The 18792-nt window shown below is 39.0% G+C and overlaps 1 protein-coding gene across 9 annotated transcripts in view; it reads left to right on the top strand.

Moving 5' to 3' along the window:
* Positions 1–18792, top strand: part of KMT2C (lysine methyltransferase 2C) — a 189755-nt gene that overhangs the window by 93594 nt on the left and 77369 nt on the right. For all 9 annotated transcript variants that reach the window (XM_088158694.1, XM_088158785.1, XM_088158636.1 and 6 more), the window contains exons 7-13: positions 7174–7336; positions 7982–8153; positions 10801–10915; positions 11700–11872; positions 12640–12800; positions 15244–15357; positions 16964–17697. In XM_088158694.1, coding sequence (XP_088014820.1) covers positions 7174–7336; positions 7982–8153; positions 10801–10915; positions 11700–11872; positions 12640–12800; positions 15244–15357; positions 16964–17697 — 1632 coding nt within the window. The remainder of the gene's footprint in view (positions 1–7173; positions 7337–7981; positions 8154–10800; positions 10916–11699; positions 11873–12639; positions 12801–15243; positions 15358–16963; positions 17698–18792) is intronic.

Genomic DNA, 18792 nt, shown 5'->3' with positions numbered 1-18792 from the left:
GCCATGGCTCAGTTGCCATGACTAAGTGCATTTCTTCTCCCACAAGCCATCCACAACCTTTTCCAATATTTCATTTTTTTGCCTCTGTATGTTAAGCACAGTCTTACAGGTAACACATTTCTTTAATGCAGCAACTCCTCTGAAAAGATCTATTTACAAAATATACACAAAATCCATGTTTGATCTGTAATCCTCCCCGTGTTTCAGTGCACGCACATATGTACATGTGTGTGTGTCTGCTCATTCCTTTATCTGTGTCTCCATGTCTCTGTGTTGCCTTGTATTTGTCTGCCTGTATCATTTCCTTTTGTCAGGGAGAAAAAAGAAAAGGCAGACCTCCCAAACTGCAAGTTTAAAGCCTTTGTGACAGCATAAGAGCACTGCTATTTGAGCTGGCTGGGTGATAGTGATACAGCACCAGGTGTCAGAGAACAGTGTATTTTTCCTCCTTGTAATCTTCATCCAATTTCAGTTGCCTCAGACTTCTGACTTACTGTTTGAGTTGGTATTTTTAGCTACTTCCACTCTTATCTCACCTTAACATTTCTCATCCCTTTTGCCTAAGTTCTTTCTGAGATCTGTCCTTACCATTTCCTGAGTCATAGCACCTGAGTTCCCTTAGGTCTTTATCCAATTTGAGTGCCCAGGTTTGTTTAATTGGCCCTTCAAGTGTTATCCCTGCCCCTCCTCAGCTTCTACTCCATCCATGGTTTCTTCTCCCAGTCTCATCAGATTCATTCACACCGTGAATCCCTCTTGTCTCTTTGCTCCTTACTTGTCCATCTGCCTGTGTACTGGATGCTCCTATTCCCCAGATGATTAAGTGACAGTAGTATCAGGATCCTTAGGGATGTCTGCTTTCCATGCCAGTGGCTTTTTGTGCTTAGGCTTAGAGTATTTATTACAGACTTCTCCCTCAAATCCTTTTCAGACTGAAGGAATCTTTGCTGGAGGTACATGATGTCCAGTCAGTGCTGGAAATTTGAGAGGATCAGTCATGATCAATGAGAGTAGGTTTTTCTGTGATTTTCCACTGACAAAGTTGCAGAAGTGTTTTACATTTAAAACAAACAAAAAAAAGGAGATAGTTTTCTCAAGCTTGGTCACATCTGGATAGATCTGCAGGAAAAGGGCAGAAATTGCATCCCCCGTACTGAAACTCATGACAAATTGTAAGACCCATGAATGAGATTGTTTCTAAGATGAGCAAAATGTTTTTGTTAATGACTTTTCTGTTCTCACAAATGGCTGGAAAGTTTTGTGTAAGTGTTCAAAAATATATAAGAGAATATGCATATGTGTTATGAGAAGTTTAGCCCATTTTTTTATTATTCAGTAAACTTTAAAAAATAGAAGAGGATTTATATGAAAGTATTTTTAAACAGTCTCAATTAACATCCCTTCTTTGACAGTGCTATGCTGACAGAAACCTTGGTGTGGACTTTGCTGTGGTACCAGTATAGAACTTGTGTCAACATAGGACAGCTCAAGACTGTCATCTAAATTTTGACCTCCCTGTGGATGTGCCTACCTGTGAGCTGTGTTCCAATTCCAGCTGCAGGCAATGGAGATCTGGCCAGTATTGTCAGTGGAGCCTGAAAATGGACACCCACTGCTTGGCCAACTGAATTGCTATGAAGTAAATTCCATAAAATGACTAAGCCTTATTAAATATAATGAAGTTTGGATGTCCTCATCAAGCCTTGTGTCATTTGGAAGCACAATGTGACTGTATGAGCAGTAAATTCTCCTTCTACTTTAAATGCCTTTATAAATATACTTACAACATAACCTATAGAATCCCTGAATATGATTTAGGAGTTTAGGTGCTGGATTCGACAAAAAGTTGCCTTCATCCCAGTGTGTTCTTCAGTGACCAGTAACAGATGCCTAGAGATGATCATTAAACAACAAGCATGTAGCAATGTTTCCCTCAATTATTTTTTCTCAAGCCTCCAACAATTTGTGGCTCAGCTCGTGCTCTGCCAACACAAAGAAATGTCTACACACACTTCTTAAGACCTTCTGAGCATGAATCAAATGGAACTGGCACAATAGTCTGTTTTCTGAGCCTGCCAAAAAGCAGCCTCAAACCAAAGCTGATGATTTCTGTTCTTGCCTTGTTTGTCCTGGAGTTTCTGATGCTGAAGCCTAATAACCACAGTTTAAATTACATTAAACATTATTGACCTTCTTGTTGTTGACAGTCTAACTAAACAACAGGCTGGTGCGTGCTCTTCTGCCACGGCGGATATTAGATGGGAATTAAGGGAGTAGCTGGTTGTTAGCTGTGGGAAAGCTTAGCCTCACTCAAAACATTTACATTATCCTCAATCTTGCAGAAAGCAAGGAGATGAATAAAAAAAAACAACACCTTTTTCCTCGTGAAAGTGTGAAAAAAGCAGCAAAGTCAGAGTCTGTGAGGGAAATCATATGCATGCAGTTATTCCACTAGTTTATGTAATGATGAGGAGAGCACAGCTCTGAGGCACCCAAACCCTTCTCTGGAGCTTCTGAGTAAACAGGGTTTGGGAACATTTCAGGTTATGAGGAAGAATTTGTGTGCCATAAAGTTTGAATGTTTTCCTCTACCTGTTTCAGGTTTCAAATAAAAAATGGTATCTTACTTAGCAAACTTGATTCTTGCAAGTTTTTAACCTATTCGCCATTATTCCGAAAAACACCCCTCCAAAACTTGAATGCTTTTTTTCTCTGAGTTCTTAAATGCTTTAATATCAACCCAATCTATTTAATGTACTTTTTAATGCAGGTGAGAAAGAGAGGCAGCTGGTAGGAATGAGAAACAAAGTAGCGACTTGTAGAGAACCTGAAATTTCCAACTTAAAAGGGACTTCTGCTTTCTACCTTGATTACATATCTTGAGTCACTGTGTTAAGGTTTGAGGAAGAACTGATCTCTGGTTGACATGCTTGTTACAAATTGAACTAATTTCCAAATTTCTGACATGAGTCATATGAAATTAAAAAGCTAGAAGGTAATTTGCAGTACTCCTGGGAAGGTGTTCTGTTTTAGTACTTCTAATCAGTAGTTCAGGCGAAAGCCATTAGTTGTTTTTATGTTGCCATCTTCCTGCATTGTGCTCTTTAGTGCTTTATGGTACTTAAACCAGTGTGTTTGACATGAGAGGTGCTAATGGCCATTAGTGTCTGCAAGCAGTATAAAGCTTTTTCTAGATGATGGAGTAACCAATGAAGATTATCAGAACTAGCAGAGAACATACTTCATTAATCACCGTTTATATAAAAATTTCTTCATGCTCTCATTAATGACAGGTTGTTAAGGTCCAGTTCTCTTCAGTCACAGTTTGTGTGACAGCATTTCCCAATAGCTAAACTGTCTGAAATTTGCTCTTACAGGTAATATATTTTAAATTGTTTAACCAATAAAATAATGCAATAAAATAATGATAAAACATGACCTCTGATTAGTTCTTGGTACTATGTGGATACACTCTTACATTGTCTTACAGGCATCTTTTTATAATTTAACTTGCACAGGATTTTGGAGTACTCTAAAGTGTATGGAGCAGCAGGAAAGTTAGAAATGACATAAACAAAATGCTGCTGCTCTTGTCACCATTTTCCAGTTTGGCCATCTGTTTCCAGTAAAACCAGTAGGATTTGTGACATTCGGCTGAGCTGAACAAAGCAGAGTGAACGTTTTTGTTTAGCTGGTTTTGGTACAATTACAGTTGTAGCAAGGAGGTATGAGGTTTTGTCTTCCTCAAAATCTTCTGTGTGGTTTTTGCCACTCTTATTTCATGGAGGATCTTCTCCCATAGAGCTAGAATATAGAGGAGGTGTTTGATCAGGTTTTGTTCTCTGTTAGTTCACTTAGTTCTTCCTCTTCCACTGTATTTGTACAACAATGTCATATTTGAGCCAGTGAGAGCAGTAAATAAAGGGAATTTTAAATTTTAAAAACAGCATGGCTTTTGCTTTTACAAATCAGTTCCTTTTCTGTCTGAAAAAGTGGATTAAAAAAAATAAAAAAGTCCAAATAGAAAGAGGAGTGGATAGTTTTAAATAATGGAGGTCAAAAGAGTAAGAAGTAGCAGAAGCAGGGATGGACTCAGAGCTTTCTTGCAATGGACCAATGCACAGGGAACTTGCTGAAGGGAGCAGTTGGTAGCCACTGAAGGACTTTCTGAGTAGGAAAATAGTCTGCTGGCTCTGCTTTAATTTATTTCCTTGAGTGTACTATGAATAAGTAATAAACTATCTCTCCAGCTTTCTGACACCTTGTAAAGTTGGGGTTTTTTTCCCTGTAGAACAGGAATGTAAAATTATTTGATCTATAAACAAAACAGTATTTGTCTTCCCTTGACAGCTTACCATTTTCCAATACCTGCCCTTTGAATACTGGGATTCAGCTTCCACCCCCATCACATAACACCTTATTTTGTGCTCATACTAATGAAACTGGAGACTCCAGGCTGTCCCTGGCTCTGGTACTGTCCTCATATGGGCATGCATCTCATAGGCAGTATGATTTATTGCTTCATTCCATCTCCTGCTGTCATGATTCCATATTTTAGCAGTAGTAAAGTAGTATTTGTTACTCATTTTATTTAGCAGAGCTTTTAATATTTTTGTTTAATTCAATACATTTCTGCTGTTCTTTTGGGGTCATAGCATGGGGCCTTGCTTCAGAGGAGTATTGGCTTCTAGTGCTGGAAAAGTAACTCTTCTCACCAACATCTGCTGCCAAAAAAATCCCTTTGGGCATTCGTTTCTTCAGACTGCTTTATCTCTCTTACAAATTCTGCAAATGTTGATATTCTGTGCTTTTTATTTGCTTCAGATGATACATACCACATTGTTTTCAAAGTGTGTTTTACTTATCTGCCAAATGCTTTTCATTGCCAGTGCAGTTTAGCAGATGGGTTTGAAGGGTTCAATTACATGCAACTTCGGCTTCCATTTTTCTTCCAGCATCTTTATGTGGTTCCTTAAACCAACATCAACATTTTTCAGGGTTTTTTAGTAATCCTGTAGTTTGCTCCTTTTCCATAATTTCATCATTTAGTCATAGACCATTTGGGAAAAGTTACGTTCTGATTTTGTATTTGCTGCGTACCATGGTTGATTGGTGGTTTTGAAAAACAGATGTGGTATTTAAAAATGCCATTTATACTGCTATTTTATTCCATTATTCCCAGCTTTTAATAAATGTTGGATTATTTGAGTGCTTACAGTTTCTTCATTATTTTCTTTTCCTGATTAAATAGTTACTAAAGGTCAATGATGGGATCCAGTGAAGTCTTGTTGAATACTTTAAGGGAAATATTTTTTTTTTTTTTTTTGTACTGAGTAAAATCTTTGAAAAAAGTGTGTCCTGTAAGAGTTGTGTGTTAGCTAAACCTGGTCCATCTCCATAGATTTTTAGACCATCAAGGACAAAATAGTGCAGTGCTTGTGTGTGGCTCAGCGTGGAGCTGCAGTTCTTGAAGTTAGAGGCTTTGGGCTGCATTTTCATGATTTTACATATGAGTTCAGGATCTTGTGCAGCATCCTCAGCAAGTGCTCACTGAAGATATCGTTTCCTAAAAGGAATTTCTTGCAGGACTTTGGTTTTGTTGGTAGTCCATAAATGTAATTACCATTGCTTCTGCCTTGCCTTCCTTCAGGAGCTCCATGTTATTATTTGCTCATCTTGTCCCCTCTCCTCTCCTCTGCATTTCAGCTGGTAAAGTAACAGGATGCACCTTTCCCTTACTGTCTGCAGGTGTTAGACATGGGTAGAGGTGAGATATCCTGCAGATCAGAGGATAGACTAAGCATCATAGCCCACAAACTTGGCAGTAGTTCTTCTTGGTGATCCCCTTTAATTTCTGTGCCAGAGCATTTTATCTCTTTACACTACAGCTCTGTTTAGCATACACTAATATTTTTTTTGTCTCTTGTCTGTGAGTTGTGGTGCAGGCAAATATTTTTCTGAAGATGTTCATTTCATCTGGTTTTAAAGAATATCAAGGTAGCTGTTGACACAGGCAGCTTTGTGATTTGTGTTTTCGTATGGGCTGGTTTTGATAACTGTGGACTTGTACTAGCACTGTTTCATGCCTAATTTCATGCCAGGCTTTGAAACAGAGAACAATTATGGTAATAAATATTGTCTATATTCTAAGAATTAAGCAGATGCAGTTCATAACTTTTCTTTGATTTGGTTTATGTTCTTGTTTGGATGTTACTTGACACTTCAGCTAGTAATCAAACACACCGGTGTTAGTGTTATATCTTTATTGTGAAAAATGAGAGTTCCTGAGCTGAGTTGTTACTGTATATTATGTATGCCTCCCTGTGAGCCACTGACCTGTTTTTTCTTAAGTTTATTCCAAATCTTACGGTGCTCTGACTTAAAAAGTATTGTTGCCTTGGTGAAAAAGTGCAAAAGGATGTTACCATGCTTCAGGGACTGTAATGAATCCGGGAAAGAAAAAAGACTGATAAACTGAATCAGAAAGGTGTGGGTCATTTTTTACAAGCAGACTGATAGACTCTGCTCTCTCTTGACTGAGAACTGGAGGGTTGTTGCATAGTTCTTTCTGAGAAATTATTTCTCTGGTGTCTAATAATAATCGTGCTTATTTACGACTTCTCAAAGTTTGGTGGTGATATTTGTGTAGTCTTGAAAGGCAAGATGAGAAGGAAGTGGAAGATTATGTAATGCACTATCGTCCCAGAGAGAATTGTATAATGCCAGTAAGATTTTTGGGAGAACATCATACTTGATTTCCATTTGCATTTCTGATTACAGTGTCTGTGGTTTTACATTACATCTTACAGAGCCATGTGGTTTTTAGTCATAACCTATTGACAGCATGGTGTCATCTGCCTTTATTTTCAGAATAAGTCTCCAAGCTCCATTATTGAAGGCATAGCTCAAGTTAGATAACATAGAATAAAAAGGCTTTTCTGTGGCAAGAAGAATCTTAATCGTCAGAGTGTGTTTCGAGTGGGTTTCATTAAACATTTTAAGTAAAGATTTGGGAGTGCCACCGAAAGACACTACCCACTAGTTTCTTTCTCAATATTCACTACCTCCTACTGGTCAAGGTGTTCATCTGCTAAATGAAGGAGGGGAACAGATCTTGCTAAAAAATTACAAGGAAAAGGAATTTTTAAATTACTTGTTCTGTTTGTGTTTCAGCGATGTGCATTTTGTAAGCACCTTGGAGCCACTATCAAATGCTGTGAAGAGAAATGTACCCAGATGTACCATTACCCCTGTGCTGCTGGAGCAGGCACATTTCAGGATTTCAGTAACTTGTCCCTCCTTTGTCCAGACCATATTGATCAGGCTCCTGAAAGATGTAAGTACACAGTGTTCAAACGACACAATTAGTACCAGGTTTTATGAAAACTACACTGTCATAGAATCAGCTTAAGAACGCATTTGTTTAGATGCACTGTCACAACTGATGTACACAAGAATTCGTTTGTGTTCAGGGATAGAAAAGGTGTCCATTCCCTTCTGTTTTTAAAGATCAGCAGTGCTGCACAAAGTATTTTTCTTTTAATGACAGAACAAGGAAGAGGTTTACTGCTAAGGCTTGTCTTCTGTCAGGTTTTAGTTCAAATTGATAGACTTGTTTGTCCTAACTCAAGTTAGAGCAACCTTCTTGCAAACACTTCAGCTAAATAATAGATCTAGGTCTGTTTGGAGCTTATTTTGTCCTTGTTCCACAGAGGAGTTGGTTCCGCTGAGCTTTATCTCGAGGAGAATAAAACAGTTTCTTTTTGTAAGACTTCATTAAGGTTTAAAATTAATGTACTTTTGTTATGAGATTAGTTGAGAAAACTGAATTAAAGTAGTGGCTATTAAATATATTAACTAAATTTGAATTTCATAAAAATGATCAAGTTTTATATGCATAAGAACTAAGTAATTTTTTGTGTTCATTGAATTGTTGCTAATTTTGAATAAAATAACAATTGAAAAAATTATTTCTTTTTAGCAAAGGAAGAAGCAAATTGTGCAGTGTGCGACAGCCCTGGAGACCTCTTAGATCAACTTTTTTGTACTACCTGTGGCCAGCACTACCATGGGATGTGTCTGGACATTCAAGTCACACCTTTAAAAAGAGCAGGTTGGCAGTGTCCTGATTGCAAAGTGTGCCAGAACTGCAAGTAAGTCAGATTTACAGGGCATGGAGGAGGATGGTGTGAGATTTATATGCTATGATTTTGAAAGGCATATTTCATTAAGTCTTTGGGGTTTTTTTTTCAAAAAGTGTAGATTGTTTGCCCATCTTATCTGTTACAATGCTGTGTTAAGTAGCTGAGTTTTGCTTGTATTGGAAACTTGGTTCTGTTTTATCCCCAGAGTTAACATTATCTTGTCAGGTTCTGGAAAGCAGGAAAACATTCTGACTTTTCCCTCCTTTTATACCAGGAGGGGTTTTTTCAGATTTACCAGATAAATAATTTTAATGTAGTGCCTTCACAGTCTGAGAACCTGTGCTTTTACTCAGCTGACAGTTCAGTTGTGCCCGTACCTACACACTGGGCAGGTCTCCTGCATTAGGCCATCTCATATAAAGTCTTTCAGAGGCAGATAAAGCCACTAAACCGTGGCAGAGAAGCAAAGTGACATGAGTTGCCCTGATGGAGTAGTTGCACCAGACAAAGACAGAGACAATGAAACTTAATTACTGTGGTACTGTAAGGGGTCACTTAGAAAATTCTGAACTTAATCTGATGGGCAGTGCAGGGTTCTTTCAATTGCTTGTTTCTTATTTTAAAGAAAAAGAAATACAACTTTTGTTCAGCTTTAGTCAGGTCAGCTGGGACAGTATGAAGTATAAAAACCTACTCTACTACTGCCTCATGTATCTGATCAGTCAGTGCTTTCCTGTTTGCCAAGCAGAACACTTGATATTTGCTTGCATTCACTCAACCCACTTCAAAAAAAGGGTGTTCCCTGATCACACACAGCAGATAGGAGATCTCAGCAATGAAGCTAGAATAGAGAAGCACGTTTTAAAAAGTATCCCTGGAAAACGTTGTACTGGGTAATTGCAGCATCTGCCAACAAATTTTCTCTTTAGTGGCAAGGTAGAGAAAATGTGATGTGTTCACACCCAGTCCATGGGACCACGTGAGATACACCCATGGTTTCTGAGGGAACTGGTGGATGAAGTGGCTAACCCACTGTCCATCATATTGGAGAAGTTTTGGCAGTCTGGTGAAAAGGAGAACTGGAAAAGGAGAAACATAGACCCCCTTTTTACAAAGGGAAATAAGGAAGACCTGGGGAACCACAGGGCAGTCAGTCTCACCTCCTGCCTAGCAAGGTCCTGGAGCAGATCCTCCTGGAAACTGTGCTGAGACACATGGGATATAAGGGCATGATGATGACAGACACCATGACTTCACTGAGGGCAAACAGTGCCTGAAAAATGTGATGCCTGCTGTAATGGGGTTACAGAGTTTGTGGGGGAAGAGCAACTGATGTCACCTACCTGGACTTGTGCAAAGTGTCCAGCACTGTCCAGCGCAGTATCCTTGTCTCCCACCTGGAGAGAAATGGATTTGACAGCTGGAGCACTCTGTGGATTCAAGAGTTGGGGTCAAGGACTCAAGTGGAGACCAGTGACAAGTGTTGTTCTTCAGGGGCTGGAATTGGGGCTGGTGCTGTTAAACGTCTTTCTTAGGATGGGGGTTGATGCTGAAGAGAAGGGGACACCATCCAGAGGGACCTGGGCAGGCTGGAGAGGTGGGGCTGTGTGAACCTCATGAACTTCAACACAGCCAAGTGCAATGTTCTGCACCTGGACTGGGGCAATCCCAAGCATGAGTACATGGGCAGAGGGGCACTCAGACCAGGTTGCCTGGAGAAGCTGTGGATTCCTCATCCTGGAAATATTCAAGGCCAGGCTGGATGGGCTTTGAGCAGCCTGCTCTAGTGGGAGGTGTCCCTACCCATGGAACTGGGTGGTCTTGAAGGTCCCTTCCAACCCAAACCATTCTTTGATTCTATAATTACTTAATGCAATACAGCAGTTTTTTGCCATTATTGGAAGAGCAGCAAACAAGCATATCTTCATGCAAGGAGAGGGGTTTTTAAAATACCAGGTCTCCCTGTTAATGAGGTAGTATCTAGCATGTATAATGCCATATACTGCAAGGCTTTATCTAGGCAAATCTTGTTGCATGTTTACTGACTGAATTAATTTATTTAAACTAAGGCAGAACACAATGCCTTTAGATATTACCAAACTATTTGTTTTGTTCTCAGCAAATTTATTTTATCACTGGAATCTGTCGTGGAGCTCTGTAATACATCATTGTAGAAAAATTGAAATCTCTTCCTTTAATGTTTATTTTGCTCTTGCAGTCATACTGTCTGACATTGTAGGAGCTCCGATAGTCAGACTTGATGGCTCCTTTATTCCTTTGGAAAAATTACAGTCAGACTGCAGAAACAAGTACAATTGGATGTTATCTTCAGAAAGAAATAAAATGTATATTGCAGATTTTGAACTGATTTCAGTACAGAAAGGTCATTAAATCTGTCTATACATGTGTAAGTGAAAGTGGGCCAATACCTAGTATTCAGAATGGTTGCACAGGCTCAGCTCTTGCTGAATAAACATGGTGGTCTGCACTCAAATTTAAAAATTAATTTGAAGGCATTGTCTCTTGTAGGTATTTGTAAGGAGTGTTTGTATATTTGTATGTGCACACCTGTGTCTTCCTGTTTAGACTTCCCTTGAAGCAGGTATTTTATTGCTGCTTATTGAAGTAATTTTTGATCACTCCTTACTTTCCTCAGACACTCTGGGGAAGACAACAAGATGCTGGTGTGTGATACATGTGACAAAGGCTACCACACTTTCTGTCTACAACCAGTTATGGATGCTGTACCAACAAATGGTTGGAAATGTAAAGTAAGTGGAAAGGTTTCAGAGTAACTCCTTGTCATTTATAAGAGCCCAAACTTTGTTATCCACACCATGCTGTTCCAGGTGTATTGTGGATTGCTGTTGCTGGGTAATGTAATTTATAATTTCTGAAGGAATCCCATTTGGATGTAAATTCTGTGGCTCTACAGCTGCTCTGTGGGGGGAGCTGTCAATGCTGTGGCTGAAGCAGCCTGTATAGGGCAGTAAATCAGCCTCCATAGGGAAAAGAGAAGTGTAGGATCCAGGTGCAGTGGATAACCTGCAGTTAATAATAGCTGCTCTCGTGATACAATGGGAACTCAAAGCTATATAGTAGTACAAGTAATGTATACTTAAAGTCTCTTTATATTCAACTCCTCCTTGCTTACCAAAACAGTTCTGCAGCTCGTGGGTTCCTTTGCATTTGAGGAAGGCAGGATGAATTGGTTGTTTTATCAGTAACTTTGTAAGTGCAGCATAACGTGGGAAATCTCTGTATATGGGATGGATGTAATGTTACTTCAGTTTGTGGCAATCATAAGATAACTGAGAGTAGCAATAAAAAAGCTTGATCTCATAAGAAATACTCTTCTCAAGTCAGGGAGCAATGTCAGGAAACTTCTTGCTGTTGTGCAGGTTATTCATGCTCTGCTAGCAGATCTTGGATCTTTTTGTGTTATCAAGGACAAAAGCTATTAAATTTAATTCAAAACAGGAAAATGTCACTTAATGGCAGTTCTATCACATTGTGAAATATCATAATTAATTACTAAATTCTTGTGATCTCTAGAACTGTAGAGTATGTGCTGAGTGTGGCACACGAACAAGTTGTCAGTGGCACCATAATTGTTTGGTATGTGACAGTTGTTACCAACAGCAAGACAACTTATCTTGTCCTTTCTGTGAAAAACTGTGCCTCCAAGACTTCCAGAAAGATATGTTGCATTGTCACATGTGCAAAAGGTAAGTATCCAGCTTTTGTTAATTTGTACTAAAGTGCATAAAGCTTATGATGAGCTGTGTGACATTGATGGGTTTCTGGGAAGGATGTACACTGTGTTTGATGTACAGTGCCACAGGATCTTGTGCAGCTCCTTGATCTTTCATCCCTAAATACAATGAACAATAGGAGGCAGCTTTATTTTAATCTTAGCAAATAAGTATTAATTGGCAGTTATTTGAGGGTACCTGGCAGTTACTTGCTGCAAGCTGCTGCTGCTGCCTCTTGCATTTCACCTGTTTTGTGAGGAAGCAGGCTAAGAATATCATTGTCCTAAAGTTTAAAGACTGTTGCTTGCAGTGATCTGGGTTTTTCTTCTTAATTTTCAAGTTTATGTTTTCTGTTTAATTTTATGTCTTTTTTATTTTAGTAATTTTGAAAAAATTAAAATACACTCTTTGGAACATTTTAAGAATGTAAGCTATGTTTGGTATTCAGTGGTATTGTATCTCACTGTGCAACAACGTGATGGTACTCTACACCTTGTGGAGTCTGACTGGCTTTAGGGACAATTTAAGGTCTTTAAGTTTGTTCACTGTTTGACATGCTGACATATCATGCTTGTTCCTAAAAAATTCTCCATAATGAAGCATTGATTGAAAATCGTTATTTCCCCGTAGGAATTGGAAATAGTGCTGCTTTTTAATGGATTTTTACTATGATTCTTTATATTTTCATCACTAAAATCACAGTCACAATAAATTAAATCATAATAAATTAATCTCCCCAGATGGATTCACATAGAATGTGACAGATCTCCAGGTAGTGAATTGGAGTCTCAATTGAAAGACTACATCTGCACTCTTTGTAGACAAGGAGAAGGGGATCAGACTCAGTCATGTGATGTAATGAACACTTCTGAACTCATTCCTGAATCTGACAGTTTAACAGGTAATCCAACTTAAACTTCACAGTTCCAAAATGCTAACATCAGATATAATATCTGCAGTCTCACCAAGTCTTCTGTGAACCAGCCTCTCAAATTCTACTCTGTGAAGTTCATCTCTTCCTCTGTCTAACAGCAGCTGCTCAAGCAATCCATGGGTGGCTTCTCTTTCTGGCTTCAGGATCCTGGATACAAACAGGGGCTAGTGAGCACCATAATTGTGGCTCTCCACCTTCCAGCTCCAGCCTCTCAGCCTGTTGCTGTAAACTTGACTAATTTGTTTTGGATGTGGTACAGTTCATAAATGTGTTCATTTGGCAGCCTGGCTGTTTCACTCATTTGTGCCTGGTAGATGTTCTTGGAGACATTCAGTTCTCGTGTTTCTCTCTAGCTGCTGGTTGGTCTCATAGTGCCTGTTCTCCTCACTTTATCCAGAAAGGACAGAGGAGTGGGAGCTGGACTGTGTTCAAGGGTTAGGTGTTTATTTAACTAGACAGCTTTTAATAGGTGTCCTTTATCAAAGCAATATATGATCAGTCATCCTGTTTCTGAGGCATTCTTGTCTAAGTGGACAGATCAAGCAGAAGGCAGAAGGTTGTGGAGAAGGGTAACATATTAAAAAAAAAAAAGTCAGTAATAGTAAGGAAGCACTTGGGATTAAGTAAGGGAGGACTTGGACCTGCTGATCTGAGCTCAGTGGGTCATCCACAAGGGCCATGTTACAAAGTCATAACTAAATGCTTTTGTGTATTTCACACCATGTGCTCTCTTGGGCAGCACCTACACTCATCCAGGCTGAACTTCCTGGAGAAGTACAGCTGTGGTTAAATTCAGAAGCAAGGTAAAATGTAACAGATTAAATCTGCACAGCCACTGCCATGTCCAGTTTTTGGGCTTAAGCAGAAGTGCTTATGCACTGATCTTTTGTTACCCATAAGTATCTGTGGTTTTGAAAGCCTGGTAAATTTTGGCAAGGAAGGGGAAGTGTTGGACTAGATGTTTGTGTTCAAACCGGTGTTTTGTATAAACAGGTCATCCCTTTGATGTTAGCCTGTACATTACCTTTTGTGAGCAGTAGAGACATGATGAAAAGGTGCTCCTGGAGGAAGGGCAGTGTCAGGAGGTAAATGTCTGTAAATGAGTTCACTCTGTCAGTGAACACGGCCACCAGGTTAAGAAGAGTGGCCACTTCATTCAGCCTTTGCAGATCCTTTCCCTTCTGAAAGCTTAGGAGAGTCTGTGGACTCCCAGGCAGTGTTCTTAGAGCATTTTGAAGATGTCCAAAACAAAACATACACGGGCACAGCTCCCAGTCTCCTGCAAAAACCCCTTTTGAGTTAGTAGCAGGTTTCTCTGGAAGGCTGAAGTTTTAAGCAATGCTTCTGTTAGGATTTCTAGCTGGTAGAAACACTGACAAGCATGAGCATGCTCTTGTCCCCTCGGAAGAGCAGGACTATCATCTCAGCTGCTAGGAGTAATCTGGAACTATTACATCAGTACAGTCATGCAGTGTTTTATACCCAGGAGAGCACTTCTGTACTTTAAAGTCAGATTTGAAGCCAATCCAAATGATAATTTCTTGAAGTTAAAATATCGCTTGAAAGTTGGCAGAGTCTGAGAGCAGCTTTTAGGGTGCTAAAAGTAGTATCACCTAATAGTTGCTGGCTTTTTGAACTTAAAAAAAGCTTCCTTGATGTAGAAAGCTATATTTGTTTCACTTTTTTTATGCTAACATCCATGGAGGATCACTTCTCTTCAAGTTAGTGCATGCTGTACACTTTGTTTTCCATACTTCATCTAGTGCATTTTAATGAATTTCCTTAACTGAAAGAGCTTTTACACAAGGGGAAAAAAAAGTGCTTCCTGTTTCTGTGCTTTATAATGATTCTGTCAGCCAAAAAAACACTCAGTAGTGTCTTTTCCTTGCAAAGATTAAGACATTTGAGTTCTAAAGTGGCAAAATGCAGTTTTCATATTGTTGAACATGTAAAGTGAAACTCGTTGTTCCCAGTGCTGATAGTAGGTGGAACTTCATATCTGTGCCATTGTAGTATTTGTATACAAATTTGAAGCCTTCATGCTGCCAATTCTGTTGAATTTTATAGACTTGGAATTGAAGAAAATTCTTTATTGTATTGCTCAGGCTGTGCAGAAGTCTGTGACTGTGTGCATATTTTCAGTATTTGGTGTATGTAATTGCCTTACAGACATACTTTACCATCTGAAAGGTATAAAACAGCTTCAGTGTTAATGAGTAAAATGTTCCTAATTTTTAAGGAGTACTGTGTAGTCTCTTTAACCTTCTCACTGACCTGACTTGTCCTAAATCCTTGTCATCATTAAATATCAGTCTCTTTAGCTAAAAGGTCAAACAGTGACAGCAGTTGCTGATGCCAAAGTAGTAGAATAAACACAGCAATTTTAATAACTTCCTTGCTTCTCCTTAAGCTTGTACAAATGAAATGGAAATGGAAAGTGGTGGAGAGGATATGGTATTTCAGGAACAGCCCATTACTGGTGATGGCCCTGATCAGGAATCAGCTGTTGGGTGTGCTACAGAAGGTAAGAAAGACTTTTGCACTCTCAGAAAGTACCAGTTCAGAACCCTTCAGAACCAGAACCTTTTTCCAGTCAGTAAGGTTTGCAGTGCTTTATAAATGCAAGAGAAAAAAAGCTCCTAGAAAGCCATTGCTGACACATTGCAACAGTTCTATCTGAGCTGTCAAGCAAGAGTAGTAACTTCTTTGCTTAATATAATAAGTGTTATATTGAAGGCAAAGAGAGTCTTCAGAATATTTGTGTTGCTTTACTTTTGTTTGTTTGTTGGTTGTTTTACTTCTTTGTTGGGACTGGCTTTTTCCAAGCTGGAAATGCTTTGTACACTGGAAGTTTATCATAAAACCCAATGACTTGTTGCTTTTCAAGTATTGTCACTCACACTTTCTCTTAGGTGCTTTATGGTTGTAACTCCACAGGCACCCTTGGTTAAGGATTTTCTGGGGTTGTTTTGTTTTGGTTTTTTTCCCCCGTTGTAAGTAAAAGAAAATCTTCCAGACAGAGCTGCAACAGCTGATAATTTCTGATTTGGGAGAATCTTACCAAAGGCACAGGGAGGAGCAGCTAAAGAAGGGCTAAATCCACTGGATGTGTTAGTGACCAATATCAAGGGTAAAGAACTTGCCAGTATCTCCCATTCAGTCCCAGATGATGCTGGAGGATGCTTGCTTTAAGGGCAGACAAGAAACTTGTAATTAAAGACAAAAAAAACCCAACTAACTTTTCAGATTAGCTGTGATGACTCAGTTGTGTGTCACAATGTCACAACCTGTGGTAGAAGGGCCATGATTTTAACTGTGAAGAAATACTCACATTAAAATGCTGGCTGTGAACTTAGTGGCTGAGGAAGTTGTAGCAGTGGGAGTTTAAGAAGAGTGCAAGTGTAATAGAAAGTAAGTAGCCTGTAAGAGAATCAGGGCCCATCAAAGGAAGGTATGAGAAGCCAAATTCAGAGCAAAGAATGTGGTTCTTTATAGAGTGGAACAAAAACTCTGGAACTCCTCAATGAAGAAAGTTACGGATGAAAGGTGCTTGATTTGGTTCAAGAGAGGGCTAGATAAATATTTTTGAAAGAAATTAATGATACATCATTAAATTAAATTAATCCAGCAGCAGCTGTTTTCATTTCAGTTGATTTTCTAAAGTCTGAAAGAGTTTTAGGAGGAAAATGGGTTTTTTTTGTACTTGTACTGTTCTTTGTAGCTTTTTGGAAGTGTTGAGACAGTAGCTTAAAATACATTAATTTATGATAGCATGCATCTTCAATACCCAGAAATTAAAAAGAAGAAACTACTTTTGGCTATCTACCTAAAAATGTGTGTTCAGTTCCTCAAAAATTAATCTTGGGTCTATTTTCAGTAATTTACTGTGCTGTGTTTCCAGGGAAGAAAAATAATGATACATAATGAAAACAAAAATACAGACTACCGTAAAAATAGGTACAAAGAAAGATATTTATGAAGTATATTTTAAGCTACATATTAAATTCACTGAAGTAAAGTGATATGTGTTGGCCTGCATGATGTGTACCAAGTGTACTTCTTGACCAGAACACCCGAGGCTTTTTTTCTTTTTCACGGTGAGCCTTTAATATGGTTGTACTTAATTACAGGCATATCACCAGAAGAAAAGACCACACAACTGGAAGCAGAAGTCTCTGTTGAAATCAATTCAGCTGAAATGGAGATGTCTCCTAAAAAGACACCAGCATCTGGTGACAGTCAGACTGAGAAAATGATGGAAGTGGTGGAAGGTGTTCAAGCTGTAGCACAGCAGGAGTTGGACAAACAAGCTGCAGAGACACAGCTGCCTCAGGGTAGTGTGGGGGTGTCAGAAGTGTCCACAGCAGACTCTCGGTCTCTGTCTGCAGTACCTGAGACCATGACTGTGACACCAGAAATGCTGGAGACTGAAAGAAAAGGAGATATTTCTGTCCCTGTAGAACAACAACTGGAAATAATAAAAGTGCAGAAAGATGTAGAAAAGGAAGAAACCCATGAGAAGTCAGAAGCACCAGCTCTTCTAGAAGTAGAAACTACTGCTTCAAATGGAGGTGTTGCAAACAGTTCACCAGTTGGAGACAAACCCATAAAACCACCAGCTGAGACTTGCCCCTCACTTCCCCCATCACTTACCCTAAACAAGACAAGCGTGTCTTCCTCACCAGATGTTTCTCTAGACTTGCATTCTGCACGAGATGTGCAGCCCAGCCAGCCCCCAGTGCTGCCTCCAGCTGCTGGCAGTGCTCTCCCAACCACCTACATATCAGTCACTCCAAAAATCGGCATGGGAAAACCGGCCATCACCAAACGCAAGTTTTCCCCTGGAAGACCTAGATCCAGACAGGTAAGCACATGCACTGTTCCATTTTGTGTTTATTAAATTTCTGTGTAACTCATCAAATTCACCTGTTTCTTATAAAATGCATTTATTCTCCTAAGTGAGTGCGTAGTTTATTTCTTCAAGGAATTAATGTTCTGGTAAAGAATGAAAAAGTCAGCCATCATAAAGCTTCTCTGGTGAGAATTTAAGTTTCTTTTGGCTCATGGTTAAAGCAAACTAGAAGAAAATTTGTTGTATTTTTCATACACTATGCTACAAATGCAGATAGACATAATGCTGTGCTATTTAACTTACCTTTTGATATTTTTCATATATGCATTTATTTTGGCTGTTTCTTCCAAAGTGTGTTAAAGGTTCTTAAACTGGCTTTAGAGGAAAACATTCTGCAACTCTTTGTCCATTACTCTGCCAGGTATTTTCTTGATCGACATTTCTAATGGTGTGGTAAATAATTCTGTGGTTTTGTTACATTAGGAAATGCCATGCAAGGACTGTCTTGTACAAATCGTTGTGGTTTGACTAGGATTAAATTTGATAAGTGAAAAGAATCCTTAAGTCTACCACTATTCGAGTTGTGTTCCAGGGAAAATGGTTTATTAATCAAGGGTATTCATTTCTTGTTGATGAAATTCTATACAAAAAGTGTGTCAGTGTGACAAGTTAGTGTTTCATCTTCTCATCACAATTTATTTTTAGTCTTTGGGACTTCCAGGTTGATGATTTCATGCTTTTCTAGACCTAGTGTTAAAGCTTTTTTTATATATTGCACAGTCCTTTCAGTTTTTACGTGTCACCTAAGGGTTCAAAATTTTGCTTCCTAAGGTATGAGAGAGTGTTCTGGAAAGTTTTTCTGCTGTTTACACTGAGTTTAGGAGATCTGTGTTTGTTGTGCTGCAGTTAGGTTTTCCTGGGTCACTGTACAATCAGGTATATGTATCATATTTGCAGAAATATGTTAACACCTTAAACAAATTTGTCTTCAGTACCCTTAAGTTTGTACTCTGGGTTTTTGATGAGCGACTGAAAGCTGTTGAATGATTTTCTGTAGACTATGAAAAAAAGAGGTTTTTAAATGCCCAGTTACAGGCAGATGTTTTC

The sequence above is a fragment of the Sturnus vulgaris genome, chromosome 1 (genome assembly GCF_052056855.1).
Source record: "Sturnus vulgaris isolate bStuVul1 chromosome 1, bStuVul1.hap1, whole genome shotgun sequence".
Taxonomy (NCBI): Eukaryota; Metazoa; Chordata; class Aves; order Passeriformes; family Sturnidae; genus Sturnus; species Sturnus vulgaris.
Note: the sequence above shows the minus strand (reverse complement) of the source record. Positions and strands in the feature narration are given on the sequence as shown.